The sequence below is a fragment of the Mustela nigripes genome, chromosome 5 (assembly GCF_022355385.1).
Source record: "Mustela nigripes isolate SB6536 chromosome 5, MUSNIG.SB6536, whole genome shotgun sequence".
NCBI classification, from domain to species: domain Eukaryota; kingdom Metazoa; phylum Chordata; class Mammalia; order Carnivora; family Mustelidae; genus Mustela; species Mustela nigripes.
The window spans coordinates 5,912,410-5,939,304 of NC_081561.1; the positions used below are offsets into that span (position 1 = coordinate 5,912,410).

A 26,895-nucleotide genomic window follows, 5' to 3' on the forward strand; every position below is an offset into this window, starting at 1 on the left:
ATATGTACAGGCATTTTGTATAATATGTATATAATAATATTTAAAATGTATATAAAAATATGTAAAAGCCTTGAAAAGTCTTTTCAGCTCTTATCCCTGAGTCCTCTTTTTGTGGGTGTATATCTCCAAAAAATAAAACATAATAGGAATTGCCCTTTATTACTGTTCAGCTACCAGCTCCCCCTCAGCTTAGAAGTCTGATTCCTGTATCTTTTCAGGGAGAAGACTTTATCTAAATGGGGGCCGAAGAGCTTAAATCATTCTGGCCGAACCCAGATGAAGGATCGCTGGGTGCCATGAGGGCATCTTTTCCACTCTGCTGCGCTGATCAGATTGTCCAGTCAAGCTTAGGAGAGGAAATGACATGGAAGATCAGATGTGGGAAATCACTTAAATATTTGCCCTCCTTTTAGATCACTGAAGTCCACTCCATTTGCGACACAGAGGTTTTAACCAGCAAGAAGTGGGAAGGTGGCAACAGTAGCACTGGTTCTGGCAGTGGGTTGTTGTAGAGTCCTTGCCCGCGTAAATGAGGTTCTGGCTTCAAAGGGATTTTGGTTATTAGTGCTCCATTGGGATTTATATGCATTTAGCTCCATGAAGCCTGAATTGCATTAATGGTTTTTAAAAGCAGAGAATACTGAAAGGGAACACAGAGTCATCTTCAAAAACTGATGTCCAGTTTGTAACTCTGTTTTCAATAAAAGTGAACATTTTGTATGGTCAGTAGTTTGTAAAGGCCCAGTATCACTTTGTGGTTAAGAGCATGGGCTTGGAGGCCAGCTGCCTGGGTTCAGATCTTGGCTTCGCCACTTACTTGCCATGTTGCCCTAGGCAAATTGTTTAGCTTCTCTGTGCCTCCATTTCCACATCTGTGAGATGGGGGAATAATAAGAAACAGTGCCTTCCTCGGGGTTGCCGTGAAGATTATATAAATGAAGGTATAAAGGGACTTAAGACTGTCTGGCATAAAGTTAGTAAACATTGGTGGTTATTACTAAGTTATTGTTATTACTCCGCAGAGATTGGAAGCATGAACACATTTTTACAAGATTTTCATCCCCAATAGTTACAGCCAAATATAACATGTAAATGCTTCAAGGAAGTGATCACTGAGCTATGCAAATGTATCCTTCTGGGGTCCGAGACGTCATTTAACTACGTTTATCTACAGTAATTACTCCTCGTACACTTGTTTCTTTAAGAAATAATACATCGCCTAGCACTTTATTGTCATAGCTGTGGTGGCATTTACATTGTGTAAACTGGAGGGAAGTTGCCAAGAATTTTCCATTAATGAACTAAATTTTTCCAGAATGAGATAGATACATTGTTAGCAAACTATGTGACTGGGATATTTGTCAGAAATTTTGGGGGGAGATGCATTTTAGGAGAAATTAAACATTTTCTTCTTCAAGATAAAACCAAGTTGTTAGATCATTTTAACCGCTTGTCAGATTGCTTGATCATCTTTTCCATAGATGCTGCTTGTAAAAAGAGTTCCTGTATGCTCATATCCTATTTCAGATTTGGGTTATTTTTTATTTGAATTACTGCCTCCTGAGCGACCAGGTTACTTGACACTGCTGTTCACCTCTGTTTTATAATTGTTCCCTATAATATTTTGCAATATATTGAGCGATTTTTATGCAAATTGCCAATATTGGACTACAGTTGCTCCTTTATTGTGATCCTTGTTAGCAATACCTGTTACAATTAGCCTTATGGAAGATTTCTCATAGTCACATGTGACTTATTGTACTTAGTACGATTGCTTAGTCCTTGGCTTTGCCCAGCTTTTCTCTCTGCCTGTTTGGGTGTTTAATTATATATTCATCAAATGTGAGACCTGAGAGAGGGATCTTGAAGAGCATATTCTCCTACTGTGTCATTTTACTGTGGAGATTCCTAAACCCAGAGAGACAAGACTTTTCTAGCCAAGACTAATCTGCTAGTTAGAGATCTGCGACTTGATTTTGATTCATCTGGTAACTAAATTAAGGGGATTGAGAAGAGAATCACATTTACACTACATAAAGACCAAAAGGCCTGCCATCTCTTGACGAACTCACAATTTAGAGAGGTGATGGTCAGGTGAATAGATAATTACAGAATTATCTTCTGCTTTCCAGCCCACTGCTCATTCCCCTACACTGGAGTGCCCCATGTCAGGGTGATGTACTTGTTTGGCAGATACTGTTTTAGCCCATCTACACAGTTGTAAACCAGGCAGCTTGTTTTTGATGCCTATCTTTACATTTATCCAATTCCTTCTTTTTCTATCTGAATCCTCCATCAAAAAACACTAGGAGAGGCACCTGGATGGCTCAGCTGGTTGAGCATCTCACTCTTGGTTTCGGCCCATGTCATGATCTCAAGGTTGTGAAATCAAGCCCCAAGTCAGGCTCCATGCCCAGCACAGAGCTTGCTTGAGATTCTCTCTCTCCTTCTGCCCTTCCCCTATGCTGGCTCTCAGTTGCGCGCTCTCTCTCTCTCTCAATGAATAAATAAATAAAACCTTAACACACACACATACACACTCATGAGTGCCTAAGCTATGCCGGACACCAGGGTCACTTCAGTGCTACATAATTGGGAAAGAAAATCATAGTCCTTGGCTTCCAGTAATTTCTAATCCATTTGAAGGAGACAGGCATATAAAGAATAACGTACAAAGATATGTTAAAAGAACTGTGACACAAATATGACAGGTGCACTGAAGACCGTTTCAGTCCTGCTAAATCCTCCTAAGGCTTTCACAGATATTTCATGTGTTAGTTACTAGAATGAATTTTAAAATGTATCTTCTCAGGGGCAATTACATTTTTAAATGGGTTGGAAACCTTGCTTTCCTATCTTCTCTCTCTTCCTTCTTTCCCTTTCCTTCCTCTTAGGTTGAGGAACGTGTCCAGAATGTGTCATTTCTGAAAGAGGTCTTGCTGGTAGACCTCGCTCTTGCTCCAGAATGAAGCAGCCACCTTCCTTCTTCACCCCACTCTACAAAGAGAATGCCACTTACCAATCCTGCACTCCCTCCGTCACAGTGTGGTTACCACCTTCATTCAGTGGTCCGTTCCTTCATTATGTATTTCACCTAAGTATCATTCACCTAAATGTCTACTGTGTGCCAGGCACTGTAGTTACAATAGAAAGCAAAAACAGACAGGCCTGATATTTGTGAAGAGCTTCCAGTTGAGACTAGATGGAGAAACTAAATTATAAAATTACATATAAATGTGGATGCCTGGTTGACTCGGTTGTTAAGCATCTGCCTTCAGCTCAGGTCATGATCCCAGGGTCCTGGGATTGAGCCCTGCTCATCGGGAAGCCTGCTTCTTCCTCTCCCACTCCCCCTGCTTGTGTTCCCTCTCTCCCTGTCAAATAAATAAATAAATAAATAAAATCTTAATAAAAATTACATGTAAATGTGAAATGACAACTTGGTTAAGTGTTATCAGTATGGTGTTTTAAGAATAGCTAAACACTGGGATCAAGGTTGCGTGTGAGGTGGGAAAGAAAAGAACATTCAAAGCTGAGGAACAGTGCCGGCAAGGGTCTGGCAGGAAAAACATGATGCATCAGGGACCCAGTAAGAAGGCCAGTATAGCTGAACAAAAGGGGAAATGTGATAACGAGGCAGTGGAAGTAGGTACAGCCAGACCATGCTAAGCCTTATTGCCTGTGTAGAGATGTCTCACTTTATCAAGAGTGACAGGAAGCCCCAAAATGTTTTAAACAAAGCCATTTTACATGATTTGATTTGCTTTGCAAAAAGACGTTTTCTGGCCACTCTGTGGAGAATAGATTGGAAGGGGAAAGTGGGGCCACCGGACCAAGATGAGGTTATTGCCAGAGCTACACTAGAGGGGATGGTAGCTGGGACTATGGTTATGGCCAAGGGGGTGAGGGAAGGGAACAGAGCCCAACATGAATACTAAAATTTCCGGAATTTGCTACTTCATTGACTATGAGGACACATAATAGATGACACCAAGTGTCTGACTTATGGAACTGGACAGACAGTGTTGCCATTTGTTGATAAAATGGACATCAGCAGTCAAGATTTAGGTTTGAACACATCGACCTTGAAGTTCACCTGAGATGCTGAGGTAAACATGTTGCACAGGTAGTTTGAAATAGTCTGGACCCAGGAGACATGGGGACTAGAATATACATTTGTGGGTATAATCTTCATTTAGGATATAATTGATACTGAGGGTGTGGAGAAGACTGACTAGAAGAATGGAGTGAGGATAACAAGGGACTTCGGGTGAATCTGGAGGGAACTCAGACATTCAGTGACCAGGTATAAGTTAACAAACCTGAAGAGGAATAGGCAGAGCTGGAGAAGTGAGAGAGCCAGGGCATGTGGGTTGTGGAAGCCAAGGGATGTGTACATTTCAAGGTAATGAGGGTAGCCAACATACCGCAACACATCAGAAGACTAATGACTAACAAAAGGTCATTGTATTTAGGCTTACACAGGAGTCTTTGGTGAAGTTAGTGAAAATGAGCACTCTGGGGAGGTAGAGGCAAAGTTAAAGTGGATTGAGGAAAAGGTAGGATGAGAGGAAACGGAAACGGTGAGTAGAGACAACTCAAGAGGGAAGCAGAGAGGCAAGGTTGTAGTTGGAGGGGTTGCACAGGTCAAGGAAAGTTCTGGAAGAAAGTAGTAAACTTCAGTGTGTTTAGAAGTTAACAGAAAAACACCAGGGTTGAACCCCAATATAAAGTATGGACTTAGGTGAGAAGGATGTGTCAGTGTAGGGTGCTCTGTTGTAACAAATGTAGCCTCTGTCAGGGGGCGCTGATTGTGGGGAGCAGGGAGTATATGGGAAATCTCTGCGCCTACCTCGCCATTTTACTGTGAACCCAAAACTCCTCTAAGAAATAGAGTCTATTAGAAAGTCAATAGAAAGATCCGGTAGAGAAGGAGAGAATGATTATATGCAGGAAGAAGAGAAAAGGGGGATACCGAGTGGTGCATTGTTCTTGAGAAAAGGCAGGACCTCATGGTACCCAAAGCTGAGTGAAGGAGGTGAACAGAGTTGACCTTGGAAAGGAGAGACAGATACCACCGACTTCTCAATTCAGCAATTAGAAATTGCTGGAGTTCCCACCTGAGTGGCTTCTCTTTGCTCTGTGACGTAAGTGGGAGGGCTTTCTTGAAGATGAATGAGGAAGTAGTCAGGTCAGGGTGGTTTGAGGATAATGGAGAACATTTGAAATAGCCTGGCGGAGTGGAGAAGCCAGGCTGTGTGTGTCGGGTGCCGTGAACGGGGGTGAGTGAGCCTGCTCTCCAGAGCCTTCCTACGGGTCTCACATTGCCGACACAGGCCAACCCAGCCTCCTTCCTTCTTTGGGAAGCCTTTTGCCGAACTGATCTCTTGAAGTTAGCGTGTTCAGCTGGACAGAAAGCTATTTTACATTGAAGAAAGGAAAAACGTTCTTATTGTTCTGCTTAGATTTCCTAGTTGGGCTACGTTTGACATGGACCCAGGCCACTGTAATTTTTTACAAACTTCTTACCATGGGTTATCCTGCCTCAAGATGTTTTTAAATTCACAACATTTTTCCCCCTCAATATTCTCTTCTTCTCCCGGCTCTTTATTACAGACCGTATGTTTCATTTGTTACGTGTCCCCGTTGCTTACAGTGTTATTGCTGCTGTTCTATATGCATATTATTACTTTAGTTTTGCAGGGACTTCCCTGTGAATAGCAGAATGTAATTTATGAAATATGACAATCATCGTCATAACACCTGTGTGCTCTGTGTTACCCGCACGCCGGCAGCCACGTGCAAGTAGTTAGCCACACTGCCAGCTTCCAGAACTTGGTGCTGCCTCCTCTGGCCTTTACTGTTTGAACTGCTTTAGGAGCAAGTGTGTTTAGGTTAGTTGAAACATGTGTCAAGACACATAATTCTACTTTTAGCTATTAGTCAAAATCACGATTCTAATAAAGGAATGCTAATTAGTTAACTTTCCAGGTTCTTTCGTGAGAAGCTAGCAATGTGTAACTGGCATGGCAGTGGTCAAAAGGGGAGATCCTCAGGGGAGACTGGCTAAGTCTGAATGTTGGCCACGTGTGCCCCTGGGCAGGTTATAACTTCTTTGTGCTCCCTTTTTACTTCTGTATAAAAAAAGCCTAATGCTACCCATCTCGTGTGATTATTATAAGGACTGAAAGAGTTAATTCACCTAAAACAATGCCTGACACGTCATAAGCACTTAATAGACTCTAGCTGTGGGGCGCCTGGGTGGCTCCGTGGTTAGGCATCTGCCTTCAGCTCAGGTCCTGAGCCTCGGGTCCTGGGACGGAGTCCGGCATTAGGCCCCCTGCTCGGTGGAGAGTCGCCTCTCCCGCTCCTCCACGCCTCCTCCTTTCCGTTTGTCCCTCCCCACCACCGACTCAGGCTCACATGTTCTGTCTTCTCTCGAATAAATAAATAAAGCCTTGTTAAAAAATAGAGTCTAGCTGTTATTGTAGATACTAGAATGTGCTTCCGAAGTCTCTTATCTTCTGCCGCCTCCTCTTGTTGGCGGTTCTGTGTAGGAGACACTTGGTTTTCATCACATGCAGCTTTGAAATTAGGTTACTGTAGGCCCAGTTTTTCAGTGTCTCAATTAATATGACCTCTAGTAATAAGATTGTGTATTATCAATCTTAATTTGTCATTGCTCATATATGCAATCTGCAGTATTTATTCCCTTTGTTTTAAAGACACCCTCCCAGGGGGCCCCACATGGCTCTCAGAGACAGGGAATAGCTCCAGCCAGCCTGGTACAGATAAGAAACACACCTTTTCAGCTCTTTTAAATTATGTGGCAGAGGAATCAGATGATTGAACTTTCTAGAAAATGTTCTTCCTAAGTCTGTTTGGATGGAATCATTTGCTGTAAAGATCCAGTGTTATTCAGAGCCACTCTGCTCTCTTAATTGAAAAGCTCTGACATTGACATTGAAGAGAGATTGCCTTTGGGCCCACCAGCAGACAGCTTTCTATAGCGTCTTGTATTGTTAATGATTCAGAGAATGTTTTCCAATGAGATCAGAAGCAACCCACTAAAGAAAAAGTGGAGAGAACTTAAGAGCTTAAAAGAGCAGACAAGAGGGATGTGAGAAAACCTAAAAAAAGACAAAACCTAGTGTGGAAGAAGGGGCGGGGCTAGTTCCATGGCAAATTTGTCATTCGTCCCAGCCCAGTGACTCAGAAAATTTGTTCCAGTAGGAAGAGAGGTGACAAGTAATCCTGTCGTAAAGGACGGTGAAGATGTCTCGGACATGATGTGAGGGAAGCCAGAGACAGATCTGGAGTGAATTTGGACCAGGTCCTGCCCTATAGATCTGGAGAAAAGATGACCCCAGCACTGCTGTTGTTTGCTCCTGGGCCATGTCAGTGTGTCTGCTGGGGGCACACAGGACAAGCTGTCCACGTGCTGCCAGCACCATATGCCCTGCAGGTGCTCACAGGTCCCTGCGGGAACATGGCTTTGTTCCCAGCCCAGAGCTACCGTCTTCCTCCACCTTCCTCAGCCTTCCTCAGCGGGACCCACTGCTGACAGCTCAGCCGTGGAAGTGCAGACCGAACACAAATTAAGTGGCAGTCTTGGGATTCTAAAGAAAAAGGGAAACTTTTTCATTTTAGAAATGAAAAACGTAATGTCTGCTATGTCAAGTCACTGTATGTCCCCTGAAATGGCTTCATCTCTATGCTAATTTCATACTGAAAATAGAAACTCTCCTGCACTGGAAGAGGAGAGAAAGAGCTGGAAATCAAAGATACCAGAGTGGCTAAGAGCCAAGTAGGCTCCTTCAACTCAGTCCCACTGAGAAAGGTTGTCTAGGCTGAGCTGGTGCTCGAGACCACCAGCATTGCACTGAGGGCCACACTGGGGAACCAAGGGCATCACCTCTCACCTGGCAAATGAGCCCCCAAGCCCCAGTCATGGATTCGTGAGCCTGAGAGTCTGCATGTGTCTCCTGGGTCTTCCACCAGTGATTTCCCTGGCATATCCACAGCCCCAAACTGATTTCCCCCACTTCTCTTTTAAATGAATATTAATTCCTAAAAAGCATCATCTGAAAATCACAAAGTAACCCTTAATTCCATGGCTGTAGATTCTTTGAATGAGGGACATTGTATTATGTTTAGCTCTGGACTTGTCTGCTTCTCTCGGTAGAACATGAGATGTTGAGGACGGGAACCTCATCTCTGTCCCTTTAGCACTAATGTGGGTTCTTCCTCGGAGCAGACACTTATTATATTATACACTTGTTGAATTTTATAACTATGATCTCTGGAGATTCCCAAGGGTCTATCCCCTTGTTGTTCAAGGGCAGTTGGACATTTTCACTGCTTTTTAACTGGCTTCCCACAGACACCTCTCTGTCAGTTTGGTCCTGCCAGTTCTCTTGACCTACTTTTCTGTATCCCTTTGTATATGATGATACTGGCTTTTTGTTTTATTTATGTTGTTTTAAAGAGACAATCCATAATGAAGAGGGAGTACACTTCTAAGTTTACTGGACTAAGATCAGTAGGAAAAAGTACGAGAGATTGATCTCAGCTCCATACAAGCAGCTTTCTAATGACGGGGGCTGTCTAAGAAGGACCAAGAATGTGTTCGAGCAGAAGCTGGGTGGTCACATAAGACAATGCTCACCCTGAGATTCAGCGGGCTAAGTTTCTGACTGATGGCTGACCTTGAGGACCCTCTCAGCCTTACTATCTGGCACCTCAGCTGACAGATGGCAGTGGAGGACATGGGCAGAGGGATAGGAGGCCGTGTTGCTTGAGCCCATGGGGCCCAGCTTCGAGAATGCACAGAGAATGCTGACTGGGCAGGCATGCTGGGACCATAATGCAGCTTGTCTTCAAAGCGGAAAGAATTTCGTGGAGACCTCGTACTCACACACTCCTGAGACACAGGGGCGTGGATTTGTGCGTCCGTGGTGGTTTCTGTCTGCTTGATAATAAGGCTTTAAGCTTTATGTTTCCGTTGTATTCATTTCCCCCTCCTATTAGGATGTCTGAACCAGAAACATGCAGCCCTGGACAGGCATTTTAGTGACCTAGAATGACCTAGAATAGAGAAAAGTACATTATAAACAGTTTTGGAAACGTAAGGGACTAAAATGTGTTTAGCCATTTGGAAAGATAATGGAAATTGTGCTTCTTTCTTTTAACTACTTCCTTTGAAGTGTAACTATATAGTATTGCCTTTTTAATTCTTTCACAAAACAGGCCCTGGCAGAATTCAAGTGGTAAAGGAAAAGCTAGTGACTAGCCAGCTGCAGGGTGACAACTCAGCAGAAGGAGAGAGCTTCCTGTTTCTGCCTATGGCAGCCCCACCCTTCGGAACAGAAGGAGATGGTGACATGGCAGGGTGTCGTGAGGGATCTGGAAAGACGTGGCTGTAATTGTAGAGGCGTTGACATTGAAGAGACCCAAAAAGGAGCGGTGCATCCGGCCCCCTGGTAGGACCCAGAGGTGGAAAGGCAGGTTCATAGCCATAGAAGGTCAAGGACGCTGTACTTGAAAAGGCTCTGGTGATGATTGAATCACTGAACTCAGTTAACCCCCAGATCCCGGGTACCTCGCATGTGTTATGCTCTGAAGTAGGCACGGTGAGGTATGCAGAGAAGAATGCCATAACTCCCTCTACTAACTTAACACGTTCGTCCTAAGTGGCAGCGATTTGTTGGAAGAGCGAGAAAGAGCGAAGCACATGAATGTGCTCAGGAAACACTTGCTGGTTAACAGCCACTGCGGGTCCTGGAATGCGCGTTGAGTTGGACGACATGCCAGTGCAAATGCTCCGTGAGTGCTCTTTTCCTAACAAGACAGCAGCCCGCCCAAGTGGGCCAGGACAGTGCTGAGTCTTCCCCTGGACAGTACCGGGAGCTCCAGGCTGCTTGCTGGTGGAAAGGGCAAAAATTTAATCAATATTTAATGCCTGATGGAGATTTACCACGTATTATACATATGCAGTGCTAGACAGTGAAGATACAAAAACAGACAAAAATAATCAAACTGCAATTAAGATCGTGACCACCAAAACCAAAATCTGGGGAGAAGAAGGAGGAGGGATCTTTTGATTTTAAAGATAGCCCCTGAAAAATAGTCAGTACCAGTCACAGAGCCAGCAGCTGAATCCATAGAATTAATAGGATGTCAGAACCAGATGACCCCTTAGATCTGTTCGAATCTGTTATTTTACAAACGGGGAAATGGAGACCCAGCGAGGAGAGGCGAAGTCATCAGCCACGTTTAGTTTGCATTTTCTTCTTGTCTGTGTTTACAGTAGGTAAATGCACCTTAACTTTTGTGGGTTGATGAAGACAGATGCTCTCTCTTCTTCAACTGTGTTGGCTGCTGGTGACCACCTCCTCGAGCAAGAGAAGCTCTTTCTGACACTGATGAGGAATTATGCCTGTGGTGTGTGAGTTTCCTGAGCTGCTGAGCTTTGTCTCCAGTCCCCTGCTTTATTGTTTCCTGGCACACGCCGCTTTCATGCCCACCATCAGAGAGTTTCTCTCCACTGTTCCTCGGCCCCACTCCTTCAGAAGTCTCTGTACACTGACAAAAAATAGTTGGTCTGAAAACAGATGAGAGGTTTTTTAAATTTGGCTTTTTTTCCCCCAAGGGATGATGTAGGGCTCAGTAGCTTCAGTTCTGTTGAATTTCACTTCTAAATGGTGATGACTTGTATATAAGATGGACTTTATTTCCTGTTTTATTTGAATTTGATACACAGCCACATTAGCAAATATTTAATTTATGCTCGCTCTCATCCTGTTGGGCATCGGCAGCTAATGTTAATGACGCCGCACCAGTTTCAGCCTGGGAGTGACTTACCCAGATGTCTGTACGATACCGAAGCAGCTGGTCGATTGATTGTTTCCGGCAGATAGAGAGATCAGCGGGAAAAGAACCCCCAAAACTGAACTAAATGAATTGATTTTTGAGGTAGCTTTTACTGCTTGATTCAGGCAAAACTTTTCATCTTTTATTCGTCATTTAGAAACAGCTGAAGCAAAAATGTATGGCTTCAAAGACATATCCAAGTCCGAATCCTGATTTTACCTTCTAGGTACTCTCTGCCTTGACCAAGTTACTGAACTTCTCTGGGCTTCAGGGTTTCCACTTGTAAAAATAGGGATCCTAACAGTCACTGCATAGTGTTTTCAAGAGAGTTGTGTTTAAATATTAAATCTAAGGCACCTAGCACAAGACCTGAAACAAACAAACCAATGTTAAATGTTAATTCCCATTTTGCTTAAAAAGAGTCATCCCGGACGGTTAACTTCCCTGTCTACCGCAAATGTGCCCTCTCCGTACGGTGCTGTGTGAGGAGAGAGGTGGTGGTGCTGGTGGACGGTCTTTCAGCTGCAATTCTGGACTTTCTGAGTTCTGCCCCACACGGTGCTTCAGAGACTCAGGGGACAGCAAAACAGAGCAGGGGGCTTTCCAGAGTGACACCTCGCTAGCTGTGAGCGCCTGCAGCCCCCAGGGCTGATGCAGGCCGAGTGGCTCTGAGCTAGCACACTTCCGCCTCCTTTTCGACCCACACCTGCAGGGCTCTCCATCCACCCCCACGGTTCCCAGCCTTTGAGGGGACACAGGGACAGGGTGGGCAGAAGTGAGGCTGGCTCTAAGAGGTATCAGCAACATCCCACCCCTTGTATTCAGTCCTCATTTTCATTCGTATCCAAGCATGCTTTTATTATACATTTTCTTTTGTGAGCCTCTTGAAGTCCTTTGTAGAATAAGGCAAGATAGAAAAACACGAAGCTTCAGAGATCACATATACCAATTAAACACGGTGTGTTAATAGCATGCACACAGAAATAGGGGTAACATAGACTGTGCCCCAGATGAACTCATGTAGGCAGGGCGTCCAGTGGCCAGCACCGCCCACAGGCAGTCTGGTTATCCGTCAAGTCATAGTTAGGTTCTCCTTCTGGAATCACATAAATCAATAGCAAGCAAATTGACTTATAAGGAACAGGCAGCGCACCTCACTAATCATCGCAGAGATGTTCCTGCAGGAAGTCGTCTGTTTACAGGGCTGAGTCTCCTCAGCTTTTAGCTTCTGGAAAGCAGAGACCAGTACTCAGCCCACAACCGATGCATAATAAATGCATAAGGGATGAGTGGATAAGTGAGAATTTTTTAAATGGGGAGATTATTCAGAATAAATGAAGTATAGAATATTGGAATATTTTATAAGGAATGGCAGTTTGAACAAGTTGTTATGACTCGTAGGTACTTTCAGAAACACAGACTGTTCCCCTAACCAAATGCTACTGAGGAAGATCCTGCTTTAATGGATAAGTAAACATGATTTCTCATTAGCATGCACAGCACTGACGCCCAATTTCGTGGTTTGTTTTTTTTTTAAATAAACACAATTTTTAAGTGTTTCCATGAAGCTCGTTCTCTAGAAAAGCTTATCATCTGATTTGCAGTGTTCATTTTCCTAGCAGGCCCTGCTCTACCGACAGTATAAAGTTTCAGCTGGGACTCCTCCCAATTATTACTAATTCTTAATGAAGACAAAATCGGGTGGTTTTACTGAATTTATATTTGCCTGAAACATTTTTATATTTGGTGTCCCTATTGTGCCTGTCCAGGACTATACATCGAACAGCCTTCAGTGTGGGCCCGACTATATGAAAAATTTGAATGTTCACGCGCTATAATAAATAATGAGTGTCAGTGAACTCATTATGGTAAATCCTTAGGTAATTACTTTCTGCCTTAGTTAGGGGACGTATGGTAGCAAGAGCTAAAATTACTCCATCTCGAGACAAACCCTGAGGTGGCTGTTAGAGTTAAATATAATTCATTTGCAGCATGTTTATTATAGTTAAATTTAACTAATTTGGGGCCTGTTGCTGGCCAACAGCTGAGGAGGAGGAAGTTTCAGCGTCCATGAGTTCCTCAGAAAGAAAAATGAGGCTCCACGACCAAGCTTTCAGAACATGACGTAAGAGCTACTCCCACTCTGTCTCCGCTCTTCCTGTCCCCCAGAGTTGGATGGCTTTGTTGCTCAAAGTGGCTGGCTAATGAGCTATCCAGGCACTGAATTATGTGGCGTAGCAAGAGGTAATCGCAGCCGTAAACTGGTGTTCTGTTCAGTTCTCTGTTTCGATTTGGAACTTCCTAAAGTCCCAGGAAGAACCATTCTATCCAAGGTCATGGAGAGACAGATTTCTCTGCGAGTTAAAAGTAGGCTCCCACCTTTTACGCCCTGCTGCATCTCGAAATCACAGGGCCAGTTTGGGTGTTATTTCTCCCTAGGCATTCCAGCCTGAGAGTGTTTACTCTGGGAAAAAATGTAAAAAGAAGGACTTCTTCAAAGAACCAAAAACATGTTTACAGAGGGTCCTTTACCACTTAAAGATATTTCTGCTGAAGAAACACTTTTTAGAGTAGAATTTGTCTCGTGAGAGCTCTCCTGAGCTAAATGGCTTACTCTTCCAAAGACAGTGAGGGGACACACGCACAAGAAACAGCATGCAGAGGTGAACATTTACAAGCCTTCCACTTTTGTCCAAGAATAAAAGTTAGGAATCACTGTAGGTGGACTGTTCCCCAGAAGACAGAAATAGGGCCAGGAAAGGAAACAAAATTCCAATCATCGTGAGGAATGAGGATTTGAGGAAAACATTGTCCTACTTTTTAACAAAAATACCATGTATCTACTTTGGAAACATGTGTGCCGTTCTAATCACTCAAGAGAAGATGGCAGTTGGAGAAACTCCAGAGGAGGATGAGTGGATGGGGACAGGAGTCAGTAGGGGGCTGTAGGAGAGTTAGAAAGAGCAGAGTCTCTTCAGTGGGAAGACAAGAGGATGAAGATAGCCCCAAAGTATATCGAGTCTAATGCCGGTTCACTGGGGTCAGGAGGTTTCCTTCACCACATCCGAAGTGCAAAGCCAATGGGGCAGGAGCACCTACCCGCCCCTGCAGCCCCCAAGACCCTACCGGGCACAGCCAACCCAGCCTCCTGAACCCCAGTCACGTCCCCACCCTTCCCTCATGAACCCCAGTCATTGCCAAGGTCACTCAGCGTAAGAAGGTGAGCTTTCTGACTCAAAAGGTGAGCGTAAGAAGGTGAGCTTTCTTTCCACTGCACCATAGTCACTTGCCTTGGACCCAGACCCTTCCAAAAACTCCCCTTTTACATTTTGATCAGACATGCTCCAGCCATGGGAATGGTTTGCGACTCTAATGCGTGAGCTGTGATATGCAAAGTAAACTGTACAGGTTATGTAATTTCAGGGGCAGTTAACTTTTCCAGAATTCTGGTGTCAAAACGAAGATTTCATTTTGGCCATTAAAATCCAGGAAAACATAATACAGCTTTTCTGTACCTCCCCCACCATCCCCCCCACCCCCTTAAAAATAGCATCTGAAGTCTCAGCGTAGCTGAGTCACTCCTTGGTGTGATTCCGGGCTGGGTCGCAACTGGACCTGTCAGAATGAGGCCACAGTGATTCATGACGGAAACCAAGTTTGGTTGCCACTGACAACATGTGTTCCTTTCTGTTTTTGGAGTTTGGCCACACCATATTTTGCCTTTGGAGTAGCAACACCTTTGCATAGTGATAGTAATAGGATGAGATGAGCCACTGCAGTGAATGCCCCCTCTGGGCCCTCCCGCTATGACACACAGAATCCCTAGCCACTCGTTAGGGGACAGCATGGGCAATTAGCATAACCAGAGACCAAGGGAGACCGTAGTTGTGCAAGATGTTTGTCCCCTCTACCATTGCAGCTTCACATCAAGTCTGTCTACCAGCCGAGCATTCCAGCACCTTCTATGTACCCCAAACAATGGAGAACAAAACATGGAAGAGCTGTGCTTCCTACCCTAAAGGAACTTGAGGCAGCATAAACCAGTGACAGCAGTAGCCTATACTTCCCATGATGAGTCCCACAGTCTGTGTGTCTGCTTCAGACCCACTTGCCCATCGAAGGCAAAAGCCCCGTCGTGTGCTACTGCATGTGCCTGGCACAGGTTCAGGAAATCAGTCATGACTATGGAACTGGAGTGAATGGGTCATGCCCGCAGCCCCCACTGGCCTCCCTCTGCACTCAGGATCCAGTCGGCACACCTTCTCGGGGAGCCGATTTGAGCCCACTCCTCCAGACTTGGTGCAGGTATCCAGAGAAGGGAGAGGAGGATACCTCTCAGTAAGGATGCAGTTACAATGGTTTTAGTTCAAAAGTGGGACTTTGACAGTAAAGAATTCTGTACTCCCCCACATTTGTGTGGAACTTGGCCAAACTTATGCCAGCTGGACTTGTGCTAGCTCTTTTGAGGGGCAGATATAAGAATCATGGGTATTTCCCAAGAAATAGAGCTGCTCTGAAATGGTGTTGATGCTCGTTTCAGATAAACTTGGACTTATGGGACATATAGAGCCGAGCTTCCCAAATAGAGCACCTTAGTGTACAGATTACACACATAGATGTGCACACAGCCATCTCCGGAGCCCCTTGGACACCTCGACATGCCTGCTGCGTGGAATGGATTCTACACATGAATAAATAGACATAGATACAATGCATCTATACTTTGCAGAAGACTAGAAGAATATACAAGCTGTTAACTGCTTATGTCTGGATGGTAGGATTGTGGTATCTTTTAATTTTTTTACGTATCTGTCTTCATTTTTATATAATTTATATGCATTAATTACATAATTTTTTAAGTCAACCAAAACCTAACCAAAATGTTGAAGTAAGGTTTGGTGGTCCAGCCACCAAAGGTTTGGTGGTCCAGCCAAAGATTTATGTATTTATGTATGTGTTGTATTCCAACACTGACATAGAAACCATTTGTCTTCTTTTGGGTTGGGTTGGTTTTTTGTTTTGTTTTGTTTTGTTTTATGTTTTTTTGGTCATTTTTAAAATGACTATTTTCAGCTGGTGCATACTCTTGAGGAAAAAGAAAAACAAACAAACAAGAAAGAAGGAAATGGGAAAGCAGATGTCACAAATCAGAGAAATTGTTGCACGTCGACATATTCACACCATTTATTTTCTTTGCGTCTACATGCCCAAATTGGTAATAGCCCAAACTTTCTCCATTTGTAAAAAGTCTCATAAGGTCAACTTCCTGTTATGTCTGAGAGCTTTATTAAGAGAAAAATCTGTTGGTCAGATGTTAGCTCCAGTGGGCCCAACTACTGGGGACAAGGATGCTTGGCCCCTGGAGCGTGTGGAAACACACCGAAGCGGTAGACAGGCTGGGAGATCTCGTTTCCGCCCTCTTCCTCCCCTTACCTGCAGCCATAGGCACGAGGTGATGATTTGATGATTTTTATGTTTTGTGGCATGTTACACTGATAAAATGTGTATGGTGGTTTCAGAACAGTTCTGTGAGTGCCTAATTTCTTTTTGCCTGGGCTCAGATTCTTTAGCAGGGGTCAGGGGCATGATATTTTACCTTTTTCTCACAATGGAATGCCTGTAACCTAAATAAGATCAATATCGTTGTTCTTCTGGGAGAAGGACTATTTTCACCAGTTTTCAACATTATAAAATACTTCCCTATTGGGAACTGTGACATTTTGTACTCAGAGGGATTTTTAAGAGATTGTCCAGTCCTGGTTCTTCATTATACAAATGAAAAAGTTGAAACCAGCACAGTTGAAGGAAAAATGCCCTAAGTCCCAAGAAGTGGTTAGTGGCCACCCTGAGCCTAGTTCTCTTTTTACTACTTCTATCCTGTACTTTTTACTTAAGATTTCCCAATTATTATGGATACTTAAAATAATGTTTTCTAATCTGCATTTTTTAGGAAGAAAAGAAATAGAAAGCATAGTGCCTGGTACAACATAGGTAGTCAATAAATAGTTGGTGAAGAAGGTATTGATAAGCTTACTTATATTTACCTATTAAGTCAATAAAAAATTACAAGACATTTACAGACACAAATACATAGATTGGTAGAATAGGTAGATGACTGGGAACACACATGCCATTACCAGCTACTTATTAATAAGTATCATAAGTACTAATAACGATTATTAATTAATAAGTAGTTGGTAATGGCATTCATTCTCTCCAGCAGCACAAGGATTTAGTTACCATGTGTCCCCAGTCTCCATGGCTCTCTTCAAAGGAAGTAACTCTGAAGAGAAATGACCAGAGAGTTTAAGAGAAAGAGAAAATATACTCCTTTTCAGTGAAACCCTAGCAGTGAAACCTTCAGCAGCAGGATTGCTGAAGTCAGAAAGCCATACATAACTGTGTGCATGTGTTGTGAAATCAGTATTGTCTACAGTAACTCTTTGTTTAATTATAAAATGTGTCACCTGTCATTCCAGGTGTACCAACTATAGTGTTAAGGAGACCTGTCAGATTAGGATAAATCCTAGAGGTAACATAGTAAGAACATCACCCAGTAATTAAATATTATATCTTTATTTTGGATTTGTGCTTTCAGTTTTTTTTTTTAATTTTGCAAGAGTAACATAGAAAACATTAAAAGAAGAGCTAATCTTCACCAAATGGAGTGAAAAAATTCAAGATAAAGAAAACAAACCTGGACAAATTCATAAATCCCCTACAGAAGGGAACATTGTTTTCCTCGTGTTTTCCATTGGTTCACATACCCGGCAGGAAGTTAAATTTCATTTCCTTTTCAAATCACAGAATGTGTTTTCTTAATCACCTTCTCTACATATTGAACAACATCTTGATCATAATAGTGGCATATGCTACATTGAAACTATGGCGAAAATCATTCTTTTTCCCCCACCTAAGGGATATTTCACTTTTTTATGGAAGGAAAGAGGCATTGAAAGTATAAATTAAAATAAAGATAACTACTATTAAATTTGGTTAGGCTCCTATAAAAAATAATGAAAGAGCAGTCCAAACAACCTGAATCAAGTTTGCTACAGAAAAGTTTAATTAACACACTACACTGAAGTTTGCAGGAACATTTTCTTTGTGATACGTAAAGACGTTAGTCTCACTAATCAAGGAAACTCACCTGAAGAGGACCTTACATGAATTGGGTGTTTCCATACCCACCTACTATTGGTGAGTTCATTTATTTGATTCTTCTTTTTCTCTCCTTCATTCTCATATTAGGTCCTCATTCCTTGATTGGATTTTGTGTTTGTTAAATACAAATAATATCATACACATTGGGCATGCTATATATCCAGAAATACGCATTTATATAATCTTCCATTTTTAAATCACGAGATGAACAGTATATTTTATTGCACATGAATCTGGTGTCCTAGTTTAGGATCTGCTTAAATTCTCAATAACATCCTCATAAAACTGTTGCAGGGAGCAAAGCTAGCCATAAGGACATTTACAATGTCACATTAAGGTAAGATGTATGCTGCGTGCCTTGTAATAATACATTAAATGATTCAAATAGGATTTTATATAGGAAAAGATCAAAGCAGTTTAGAAAATTCTGTGTGGAGCCATATTTCTGAATGTGAAAGTCTCATTTTGTTTAATTATCTATTAAATTCCCCCAAACTTCATAGGACTTTGTGCTTTTACTCTTTTTAGGAAGAGAAAAATCCTTATAGTTAAACCTTATATGAATGTATGGCCCATCTTACCTTGGTGATAATGACTGCAAGATTCCCCCTCTTACTCTTGTATCTTCCCATAATATTTGCTGCTTCCTGACGTCAATATAGACTCGAGCCAAATTCAATGTTGTCTCAATATTTACCTAGTACAAAGAAAATTCCATTTGAGAAAACCACAGAGTATAGTCATTCCTGGGACAACCAAGAGGTGGTTATTACTGTTGGACAAAATCACTTTGCCCTGCTTTACTTTAAGAGTGACCAAAATAGTTCTTTAAAAATCTATCTTAAATTCAGAGGCATATGTATATTCAAAGGGCCTACAAATCAAGATTGTTCCTCATTAGTTTTATGAACTGTTATTCTCTTAATTAAAAACATTGAAATGCATAACCAAAGATGATCAATTTTATATAAATTTGTGAATCAAAAGGAATTCTTACCAAACCATGTGTCATTTCTTTTTATGAACATGGTGCAAATGCTGAGAATCAAAGCAACTATAATTTAAAGGGATTGGTCCATAAGAGAGCTGTAAAGTAAGTAACATTTGTGCTCAACTTTTTTTTTTTTTCATTTCCTTCTTCTTAACTCCCTTTCAACAAATTCTTTCTTCCCACCTTTGCCCTTTTACACCATAATATCTATTAAGAACTTGGCAATGAGCCAACATAATAAAATTCTGTTAGCCAGACTTCTCCAACAACAGAGTATTTAGGTGACCTGTTCTGAACACTTCCTAATTATTAGAGCCACAGCAAAGTGATACAAGCGGGTGCCTTTGGTAATCAGTCCGCCTGTGTGTGAGAAGTCCTGTAGGTGCTAGGTGAATCCCTGTGAGTAACATTGGCCTTGTAACACTGCTTTGGGAAATTAGCAGGGCTCCAATGAGTAGGACAGAGAGAAGTGAGCACTCACCCCAGGCAGAGGGACAAAGAAGGGGCTGTTGCCAAAGGCCAGAGTCATTGTTCCCTCCCCCATGTGCTTGTATACCAGTGTGTATACCTTTCTCATGCTTCTAGTTTTGCTTTGCACTTACTTGAAATGTTTGTTGACTTACCCATTTCGTCCATTTGATGTTGAAATTCCTGAAGGCTGGAATTCTATCTTGTTCCCGGCAGAAAGGGGGCATGTAGAAAAATGGGTGTAGAATGAATGTGTGAAGGAATCAGTCTGTCAGGCAATCAGTTCATTCAGGTGACACCAGGGAGAGTCTGGTGACGATGTGATGATAATGAAAATTACAAACAGGGGCTGGATGTGAAATACCTCAAGGTAGAACTAAGAGAAAATTAAGCGAGGTGCCCAGTGGTCATGCCGCCAGGGTTTTGAGCTGAACGAAAGAGAGAACCTGAAGGGCACTGGATGAAATGGGGAACTGAACAAGAGAAATTTCACGAGTGAAGTTGGCAAACATGCTTTTAGGCAAATTGAATAAAAGTTGACCAGCTGGGTGTCAAAAATCTTTTTCTCGAAGAAACAGTCTTTAAATGTGCCTCTGACACCTTCCCTTACCACACCCAACCCAAATGATTTCATATGCCCTGAAGATCTGATTTCAGATAAATTGCTTTCCAGCAGAAAAAAAACATTTTGTAGTCGTAGCAGATCTTCCATCAATTCTTGAAGGTCACTATCCTTTATAGGCTTGGGGGGAGGGGAGAAGGGGAAGGATCTAGAAAACCTAAGACTGGTAGACCTTGAGAAAATTCTCCCAACCCAATGGAAGCCCATCCTATAGGAGGGTAATGGCTGGCAAGGGTCAGCCCCTCCGGACTTGGCGTCCCTTAGAGGTACTAAGTCCACATAAGAGAAGACACTTAAACTTGCCATCTGTGTTATAAATTGTGTGCCCTGAGCCACCACTGGAGATAGCCTCTTAATATCTAAATAAATAATGTTTGAAGGAGGAGGTTCACCTCATTTTACACCTACCCACCCTTTGTGAAGGCTGCTTGGGCACTGTTTCTACTGTCTCTGGAAACTCAAACACATCTCATTCCTAATCCTTTAAAGCACCAAAGAAGGGCCTCTTTAGCTGGGTGATAGGTAAGCTAGGAGGAAAGGAACATGATATGTGCATGTTAAAGTCTGTGAATTATGAAGAGGATATTGTAAATAATTCATTTTCAGTTTTCAGCCCCTCATTCCTCAAAGTTTGGAGTGAGCTCTCTGCATTTCCCCCTGAAAGTTCTAGCAGAGGACAAGGATGCAAAGATATCTACTATGTGTATTCTTGAGTTTTGTCCATTGTCTACCGGATATCCTAATGAATTAGGCTGCATTCTTGTCTTGACCCAAGAGTGGCGCCCCTTGGGTCAGAAGGAGTATCAGAAACACATTGATCTGTGGTTGGAATAGTAAGCTAAGCTCTAGGAACATCCTGCCAGCGGCCTGTCCTTAGGAAATCGCCTCAGATTTTCTTGCTGGTGAAGGATGACATTCAGCAACTGACCTTCTGTGGAAATCCAGAAAACAGAGAGGAGAGAGCAAAGCTTTTACTTTCTAATATTTCCTTCAGGCTATGCTTTTTTAGGGGTGATACCCTCTATATCCTTAGAGACCATATCTGCCAGACATTAAAACTAGGTCCTCAAAATGAGTGATCACCAGCCTCTGGAATAGAGTTATAACCAAATATGCCCTCAGGTCACAAGCCTTCCCTTACCCTTGCCTTTAAAACCCAAACAAAACTGTTCAGCTCTACATAGCCGACATGCCTTGTTGAGTTTCTGCAGATCTCATGGGGTATATTTATGTCCTCCTCTAGCCTTGTTTCTGGACCTTTTCTCCATTACCCCGTTTGTCTTGGCAATACTCCACAGGTTGTTGACTTCATGCCATCGAACACTATACCCCCTCTTATTCCTCAGGATACCCTAAATGCTGCAATGACTGGTAAGAGATTGGAAATAATGGAGAAGAAACTAAAACTGGATTTCTGCATCACAGTTGTGACAGTGGATCAGTGATTTGTCACCACAGTGAATCACTTACTGGCCATCTCTTGTCTTGTTTCTAGACTAAGAAAGCAGGAAGCAGCTGTCTCTTTAGAGGAAATTTTTCATTTCCTGGTTTCCCCCTGGCACCCGGTCTTCCCTAAATTCCCATCTCTTCGGCCTGACCCACAGAAACCCCCACAGATCGGTTCCTTTCATTACAGTCCCCCATGGGGACATCCTTTTACTTAACTACATAGAGTGGTTCAGCTTTCTCTGTTTCAACTTCCCTGTTCATGGTAATAATACTAAGTTTACTAAAATGTTTCCCCAAACTACAGAGTTCTTCTCTCTCTAAAGCAGATGTTTATCCTCAGACCCTGAGGTCTGTGGAAACAACTGCAACCACGTATAAGTTAATGGCAATTGTATCTCTCTGCTACATAATGAAATTTGGATTTTAACAAACTCCAATGGCTACGATTACAGTGTAGCTCAGATGCTGACACTCAAGGAGGTCATTGGCAACAACTGTGTGGTCAAAGCACTTGCATGGTCCTGGACATTGTGTAAATGTAGGCCAAGGTGTGTTCAGAAAAGTTGCCTTCCCTAACAGAGAGACTTGTAACCGGAAAAATAAGACTATGAATCGGATGGTCACAGTGGCCATGGGTTATGTAGTCATCCAAACCACTAGTGTGTCCAGATATCCTCCACCATTTTTTATCCACAGGGTCACAGAGAAAAGGATTTCGGGGAGATATCTGTATCAATGATCGAGGTGGACCCAGCTAAAGTGTTGAATGAGAATTATGGTAAACCAGGGTTAAAGAGCCAAGCGGTTCTCCCTGTATTTCTCACACAGCTACTGTCTGGTTCACTGCCCTGTCTGGTCTTTTTGCCATCATCACCACAGGCAGCTTATGTGGAAGATGATTTATTGTTACCTTTTTATGTTGCTTCTAGAAAACTCAACAGGTACTCCTAGACCCACTTGAAACTAGTGTAACATTGTTCACTGTACTTAAGTGGAAAAAAAAAAAATCCAAAAAACAAAAAACCTGCCCTAAGGAATTCATTTGAAAAGAATTGAAAGAGTTCTGCATGATTATTTATAAGAAAATTTGGAAACAACCCTGTATGTTCCCCACAGAGAAACAAATCAATTGTGCTTTCCTCATGTGGACAAAGAACGATTTTGCACATATTCAACTCTGTGTTATCTCAAAGAATTGTCACAGACCTTGAAGCGAGGTTCACAATATAATAGGTTTAAAGGGTAAAGAGTAGAACATGTGTTGATATCTACCTGAGGAAGATTTAGGCATCCCTAAGGGAGAGAGGCAGAAGCGCAGGTGTCATGGCGGCCAGCCCTGGCTCACAGGACGACAGGTGAATTGTACTTTCTTCTTCCTGCTTTTCCATATTCCCCCAAATTACTGCCTATTACTGTTTCCCTTGTAAACCAAGAGGGGGGAAGAGTTACTTAAAGTGGAAAAGGAAGAAAACCGCACACCTTTACAGCAGCTTACCAAGCATTTTAACAATGCAAGATGGGAAAATCCTCAGGATATACAAGCTCTTTCTTCGCCCTCTGACTTTGGCTGATTCATCCCCCAACAAAGTGCTGACTGTTTTCTCCAAAGAGCAGAGAAACAAAATGGGCTCTGACCGGCACCTTTATTAAAGTCTTTGCAGGAGCTCCCTTACAGAGGGCCACCTCTTCTCCTCCTCCGCCTCCTCTGGCTTCCTCCCTCCCTCCTTTGGTGCCTTTTCCTGAGACTGGCTGCATTTGGCCAGTGGTTGAAGTCGTTTGTTCATAAATAATTCGTGCAGTGATGTGGAGCTTTCGGACAACAATCTCCGGTTTGTTCCAATAAACTAATGCGATAAAGAGTCAGAATTCGGGCTGCTTCATGCTGGACCTCATGTGGTTGTCAGCCCTGGTCAGAATGTGGTTTGAGTTCTGTGGAAAGAACGCTGCTGATACCACCTTGATCTGTGTGGCATCTTTACGGTCAGTGGACTTCCAGTAGCCACATGCCCCAAAGAGGCTGGGTAAATTATACAGTATGTATGTCTCCTTGATGGAATATTACAGAGTCGTTAAAAATTACAAAGACTGGGTGACAACATCAAAATATGTTTAAAAATGTGAAATAGGAAACAAAATAGTGCCTATATATGGTTACAACAGTGTAAAAATATATTCTTGTATTGTGGAAGGAATAGAGGAAACATGGGGAAATGAAAATAATTAATTTGATGGTGGATGACAGAAATTTTTTAAATTCAGCCATGAATGGTGACTGGACACCTACAGTACGCCTGACTCCATGCCAGGCCTGTCTCTTTTTATTTTTACTTATTTTATTTTTTTTTAAGATTTTATTTATTTATTTAACAGAGAGACAGAGCAAGAGAGGGAGTAGAAGCAGGGGGAGTGAAGAGAGAGAAGCAGGCTTCCCGCCGAGCAGGGAGCTCAATGCGGGGCTTGATCCCAGGACTCCGGGATCACGACCTGAGCTGAAGGCAGAGGCCTAATGACTGAGCCACCCAGGCACCTCCCATCTGTTTTTAAAATGTGCTTCTTTGATATGTGAGACTAAAGAAATATAAAGGAGGGCAGTGGAATTCATCGTTATAGATGTTCCTGTGAGCAGTGTTGACTGTATCTAAAGGGGACCCTTAATAGAGCGCTCTTTTCCACACTGGATCTGGGAAGAAACTTACCCTGCTGGACTCCGATAGCTGTTTAGTCCTCCATGGGCCAGATGTGGCTTTTCTCCCACCTGCTGCGTGTTACTGTTTTACATATGCACTCAGCAGATGTGTGCCAGGTTCTGTTCAGGTGTGGGCAATACACGACGACAAGGCTTTCTCCTCACGGGGCTTGCAGGCTCTCGGGAAGGACGGTAAACAAGTTCACCGGCACTGGGGTTTCAAGTAGTGATACCAGCAGTGGAAGAAAGTAGGGTACAGCGATAGTGAAGTGGAAAGCAGTAGGTTCTTTTTAGGAGAGTCAGGGAAGATCCTGCTGAGAAAACAGGGAAGTCGAGGAGCCAACTACACAAAGTCTGGAGGGGGATATGCCAAGGCACTGAGGCAGGAACAAATCTGGTATGTTTGTGAAATGAGAGGAGTTCAGAGAAGCCTGTGAGGCTGGGAACTCTGGGCCACAACACAGGAACTTTATAAGTGTGATGGCAAGTTGTTGGGTTGTTCTTTTTTTTTTTTTTTTTTTTGGTTTTGTTTTTTTGAGATTTAATACTTGAGAGAGAAAGAGAGTAGGGAGGGAGGGACAGGGGGCGGGGAGAGAGAGAATTTTAAGCAGACTCCACGCTGAGCACAGAGCCTGATGTGGGGCTTGATCCCACAATCCTGAGATCATGACCTGAGCCAAAACCAAGCATCAGATGCTTAACCGACTGAGCCACCCAGGTGCCCCTGTGATGGCAGGTTTTAAGGAATATGAACGCATTGATCTCTTCTCGGGAGCAGACCATCAGGCAGAGGAGAAGCAGAGGACCAGCTAAGGGTTCAGTCATCCAGCTGAAAGGTCAAGGGGGCTTAACCTGGGAGGCTGGCATAGGCGTGGAGCGAGGGCCTGATCTGAAGACACAGCACGTCTGACGTGTTGACATGGGCACGAGGAGGAGTCGGGAGACAAGGATCACTCTTATGCTTGGGATTGAGTCACCAGGAAAATGGAGAGGACATTTGCTAGGAGGCAGGAGGAATAGGTTCTATTATTTCTTAGTGAAAAATTACCTAGATCTGATCTAGGTCAGTCTGGAAGCCTCTGCTATTCCCAGAATCCCATGGCTGTGTCTTCACAGTAGGCAAAGTGTTTCACAGGACAGTGGAGAGACCTCCAGCTTAGGAGCCCGGAAACCTGAGTCTGGTCTGCCTCTAGTACAAAAGAGCAGTTGGATCTAGGACACATCATGTCTCCTCTCCAAATCACAATTTCCTATGTATCTGCCTGGTCTGCATTTCAGATCTGTGTAGGCTGTTTAAAGTTCAACGCAGACACATAATGGTGTCAGTATGGTTACCTGCCCTTGGGTGTAGTGAGCATTTCTGTTTAGAATCATGACCTGGAGTATGTGTGAAAGCACGAGTTAACAGAGGATTGCCCCCGATATGCAGGCCGTCTTCCTCCAAACCCCCTGATGGACCCCTGGCCGCCGCCCCACCTGCACACCCATCACATGCCAAGCACTGTGCACCAGTCGCCAAAACAAAAGGCTTATTAGCAAGATCCCCTTAAGAGTGAAACAAAGGCCTTTTCTGATGTATCCCTGAGTATCCAAAAAATTAAATTTGCGTTTCGTTCTCTGAGGACTCTTGCCAGCGGAGGTGGTTGGTTTGTTTTCATTATCCCTGCCCTCCTGTGTTTGTTTCCAGGGGCCGTTTCAGTCAGCCTTACCCTAGATTAAGCCAGCCATATAAATGAGAAGCCACAAGGAGAGGCTGACTTCTCCCCTCCAAGCACTGCTTAATGGGCCTAATCAGCAAACTTCTTTACTTTCTGCCTCTTAAATACCATCTTGAGAAGTCCTGGCACCTGTCACCTAAAGAGGATATCTTCTACGGTGAATGGGGAGATGGGATGGGTGTTGAAAGGAACTAATCTAAACGATTAGATGTTTTTCTTGCTAACAGGAGCCTAATTCTATTGTATCTCTTAAAGACTCTATTAAGACAGGCTTCTTTGACTCCTAGTACTCTGTTTAAACTTCTAAAGTCATTCGAATTGGCCACTCACCAGCTAGAGGAAAATGTAAGCCAAAAAAAAAAAAAAAAAGTAAATGAGCCAGAGAACAATTTTCTTTTATGATTTCTCTTCTCAAAGTGAGGAAACTCAGGACCCTTCACCCAAAACACTGCGGGGTTCATGGAGACTGACAATGGTGAGAAGCCTGTGAACTCAAGTGACGTTAAGTGTGCGCAGAAGTGAGGGGGACAGTCCCCAGAGGCTGGGAGCAGGCCAGCTTCACAGCCAAGGACGGGGCACATTCATTCAGAATGCAGGCTTAGAGCTAAAGGAAAGTGGTCTTATTGTTTGGGGACAAAACCAGTAGCTTTTTTTTACTTCTGCCATTCCAGGGAAAGTTTTCTTCCTCATATATATAAAATTGCTTTTGCATAAAAGATTCATTATTTGTGAGCCAGGTACTGGAGCTGAGCTGCCCTTTTGGTTTCTGTGAGCCTCGCCCTGTCTCTGCCCCAGAACTGATTTGGGTTCATAGACCCAGCGGCCGGCTACAGGACTGTTGGTCCAACCCTTCTAAGCAGCCCAGGTTGTAACGGTTGAGGTAAACAGGTAGGCCTCTTTGTAACATTCTCAAAGTCACTACTGT

At 43.2% G+C, this 26,895-nt stretch overlaps 1 protein-coding gene across 12 annotated transcripts in view; it reads left to right on the forward strand.

Moving 5' to 3' along the window:
* The window catches only part of FARS2 (phenylalanyl-tRNA synthetase 2, mitochondrial), a 524,473-nt gene that overhangs the window by 410,598 nt on the left and 86,980 nt on the right, over positions 1 to 26,895 (forward strand). The window contains exon 8 of one of the 12 annotated variants that reach the window (XM_059399370.1): positions 2,895 to 3,170. The exons of 10 other annotated variants lie outside the window; for them this stretch is intronic. In XM_059399370.1, coding sequence (XP_059255353.1) covers positions 2,895 to 2,928 — 34 coding nt within the window. In that variant the 3' untranslated portion in view covers positions 2,929 to 3,170. Of the gene's footprint in view, positions 1 to 218; positions 337 to 2,894; positions 3,171 to 26,895 lie in introns of those variants that run through there. One more of the 12 variants, XM_059399369.1, reaches the window with a different exon arrangement.